We start from the raw sequence: 2,853 nt of genomic DNA, 5'->3' as shown, positions 1-2,853 counted from the left end.
CCCGGGGCTGGCACGGCCCTGGCACCGCAGGGCAGCCTGGGGCTGGGCACCAAGGGGCACCGGCTTGGGCAGGGGGTGCAGGAGGGTGGGAGATGGGTCTCGCGGGTGCAGGTCCACGTGCTACCCTGAGGGTCCCCCGCCTTGGAGTGTGGCTCATGGACTCCTCCCTGTTCCCGGCAGTTCCCAACCATCCCTGCAAGACCGACAACGGCGGCTGCAGCAACCTCTGCCTGCTCTCGCCGGGCGGGGGGCACAAATGTGCCTGTCCCACCAACTTCTACTTGGGTGGTGATGGCAAAACCTGCGTCTCCAACTGCACAGCCAGCCAGGTAAGAGCCCTGCCCACCCCCGGGCTCGGGTTCCTGTCCTTCCTGCCTAAGTTTCTCCAGGTCTCAGCTCCTCTGCTGGTGTATCTGGGTGCTGGGGGGTGCAGCTCTCGCCGGGCGGGGGGCACAAATGTGCCTGTCCCACCAACTTCTACTTGGGTGGTGATGGCAAAACCTGCGTCTCCAACTGCACAGCCAGCCAGGTAAGAGCCCTGCCCACCCCCGGGCTCGGGTTCCTGTCCTTCCTGCCTAAGTTTCTCCAGGTCTCAGCTCCTCTGCTGGTGTATCTGGGTGCTGGGGGGTGCAGCCTTCTCCAGGTTCGGGCAACACCTCCCTCCTGTGGCACTGCCACTGTTTCTGGGAGCCCAAGGGAGCCAGAGACCTCCTGGCTCTGCAGTCATCTTCTGCTTGTCCCCCTCCATCCCTTCAACCCCAGAGGTTGTGTGGGGTGGGCTCAGGGTTCAGGCTTTGCTCCAGGTCAGGACACAGAGTGTCCTGGGGGTGCCTGGGAAGGGACATGTGAAGATCCGTGGCCTTGTCAGAGCTCCCTTGGTACAAAACCTCCTGGGGTTCTCCCTCCCTCCCTCCCCCCCATTCCGAGCTGCCCTCACCAGCTCGTTTTTCCTTCACAGTTTGTCTGCAAGAACGACAAGTGCATCCCTTTCTGGTGGAAGTGTGACACCGAGGACGACTGCGGGGACCGCTCGGACGAGCCTGAGGACTGTCGTGAGTGTCCCCAGCCGGCCACGCTCCTGTCAGCCCCACAGCCCCTGTCCTGGGCAGCCTGCACCTGGCTGCGGGGCAGTCCTGCTCCTGGCCAGCCTTGCTGCTCCCTGCTGGGCTCGGCGGGGAGGAGGTTACCCCGTAATGGGGCCTGGGAGCAGTGGGACAGGACGTTCTCCTGGTTGGGGTGTTCCCCAGGGCTGGGGGCTCGGTCCCTGCCGAGCACCCCAGAGGGGAAAGATGGAGGTTGAGCTGGAAATTGTTCCCCAGAGCAAACGTTTCTCCCTGTGTCACTCACCCCACAGCTGAGTTCAAATGCAGGCCAGGGCAGTTCCAGTGCTCCACTGGGATCTGCACCAACCCAGCCTTCATCTGCGACGGGGACAACGACTGCCAGGACAACTCGGACGAAGCCAACTGCGGTAGGTTCTCAGCCCCCTGGCGACCCCCGAGCCCCGGCGGGGCTGCAGTGTCCTGGCAGAGCAGAGTTGCAGCGTGTCAGCTTCTGCCTCCTTCCCAGACATCCACGTCTGCCTGCCCAGCCAGTTCAAGTGCACCAACACCAACCGCTGCATCCCCGGCATCTTCCGCTGCAACGGCCAGGACAACTGCGGAGACGGCGAGGACGAGAAGGACTGTCGTGAGTGGGGGCTGCTGAGCCTGTCAGGGGAGGGCAGCGTGTGTGCCTGGGGGTGAGGAGCTCCCGTGGCTCCTCTGCAGGTCGTCTCCTGAGTGGTCCTGCCCCTAGGCATGGGGCTTTTTCCAGAGCTCTGCTCTGTACAGAGCCTCTGTCCACCGACGTGCTGGAGTGTGGCCAGAGAAAGGCAACGGAGCTGGGGAAGGGTCTAGAGCCCAAGTGTGGGGAGGAGCAGCTGAGGGAGCTGGGGGTGCTGAGCCTGGAGCAAAGGAGGCTCAGGGGAGACCTTCTGGCTCTGCACAGCTCCTGACAGGAGCCTGGAGCCAGGTGGGGGTTGAGCTCTTCTCCAAGGAACAAGTGACAGGCCAAGAGGAAACAGTCTCAAATTGCCCCAGGGGAGGTTTTGGTTGGAGCTGAGGAACAATTTCTTCCCTGAAGCAATTGTCCAGGGCTGTGCCAGGCTGCCCAGGGCAGTGGTGAAGTCCCCATCCCTGGAGGGCTTTCAAAGCTGTGGAGGTGTGGTGCTGAAGGACATTATTTAGTGGTGACCTGACAGTGCTGGGTTGGACTCAAGGAGTTTAAATGCCTCTTCCCAACCAAAAGATTAGATTCCGTGATTCTAAGATCACCCTGCTGCCTCTACAGACCCTTCTTTTTCCTAGTGGAAACTAAATCCTTAAGTCCCTCAGAATGGCACATTCAACACTTGCTGTGGGTTTGCACAGCTGAAGAATTTTGTGGCTTCTTGCCCCACCTCTCTGCAGCCGGTCAAGTCTTCTGGGGCCACCCTGAGGCTCCACTCCCCTCTTCTCTGGCACACGTAGCCCCCAAGACTCTTGTGCTGCCGGGGCCATTTGCTGCCCCCCCGCTCCAGGGGGTGGTTCATTGTGGGGCGACAGGACCCCCCTGCCTCACGGCCCCTCCTGACTCTGCGTCCCCCTCCTGCAGCCGAGGTGACCTGTGCCCCCAACCAGTTCCAGTGTGCCATCACCAAGCGCTGCATCCCCCGCGTCTGGGTCTGCGACCGGGACAACGACTGCGTGGACGGCTCCGACGAACCCGCCAACTGCAGTAAGACCCTGCCTGGGGGTGGGCTGGGGGCTGAAACCGGGAGGGCCCTGCAGCCAGGAGCATCCCTGTGCCCTTGCCCGTGGGGTGGGGGGTCCC

The 2,853-nt window shown here is 62.6% G+C and overlaps 1 protein-coding gene across 1 annotated transcript in view; it reads left to right on the top strand.

Moving 5' to 3' along the window:
• The window catches only part of LOC103777807 (low-density lipoprotein receptor-related protein 1-like), a gene marked incomplete at both ends in the record, with an annotated part of 5,073 nt that extends 2,316 nt beyond the window's left edge, over positions 1 to 2,757 (top strand). Inside the window, 5 exons of the mRNA XM_008945370.1 lie at positions 181 to 329; positions 959 to 1,052; positions 1,355 to 1,471; positions 1,570 to 1,689; positions 2,635 to 2,757. Of these exons, the coding sequence (XP_008943618.1) occupies positions 181 to 329; positions 959 to 1,052; positions 1,355 to 1,471; positions 1,570 to 1,689; positions 2,635 to 2,757 (603 nt within the window). The remainder of the gene's footprint in view (positions 1 to 180; positions 330 to 958; positions 1,053 to 1,354; positions 1,472 to 1,569; positions 1,690 to 2,634) is intronic.
• Positions 2,758 to 2,853: the final 96 nt, after the last annotated feature.

The sequence above is a fragment of the Merops nubicus genome, unplaced genomic scaffold (genome assembly GCF_000691845.1).
Source record: "Merops nubicus isolate BGI_N331 unplaced genomic scaffold, ASM69184v1 scaffold37568, whole genome shotgun sequence".
NCBI classification, from domain to species: domain Eukaryota; kingdom Metazoa; phylum Chordata; class Aves; order Coraciiformes; family Meropidae; genus Merops; species Merops nubicus.
The sequence above is the reverse complement of the archived record's forward strand: the minus strand, read 5'-3'. Positions and strand labels throughout refer to the sequence as shown.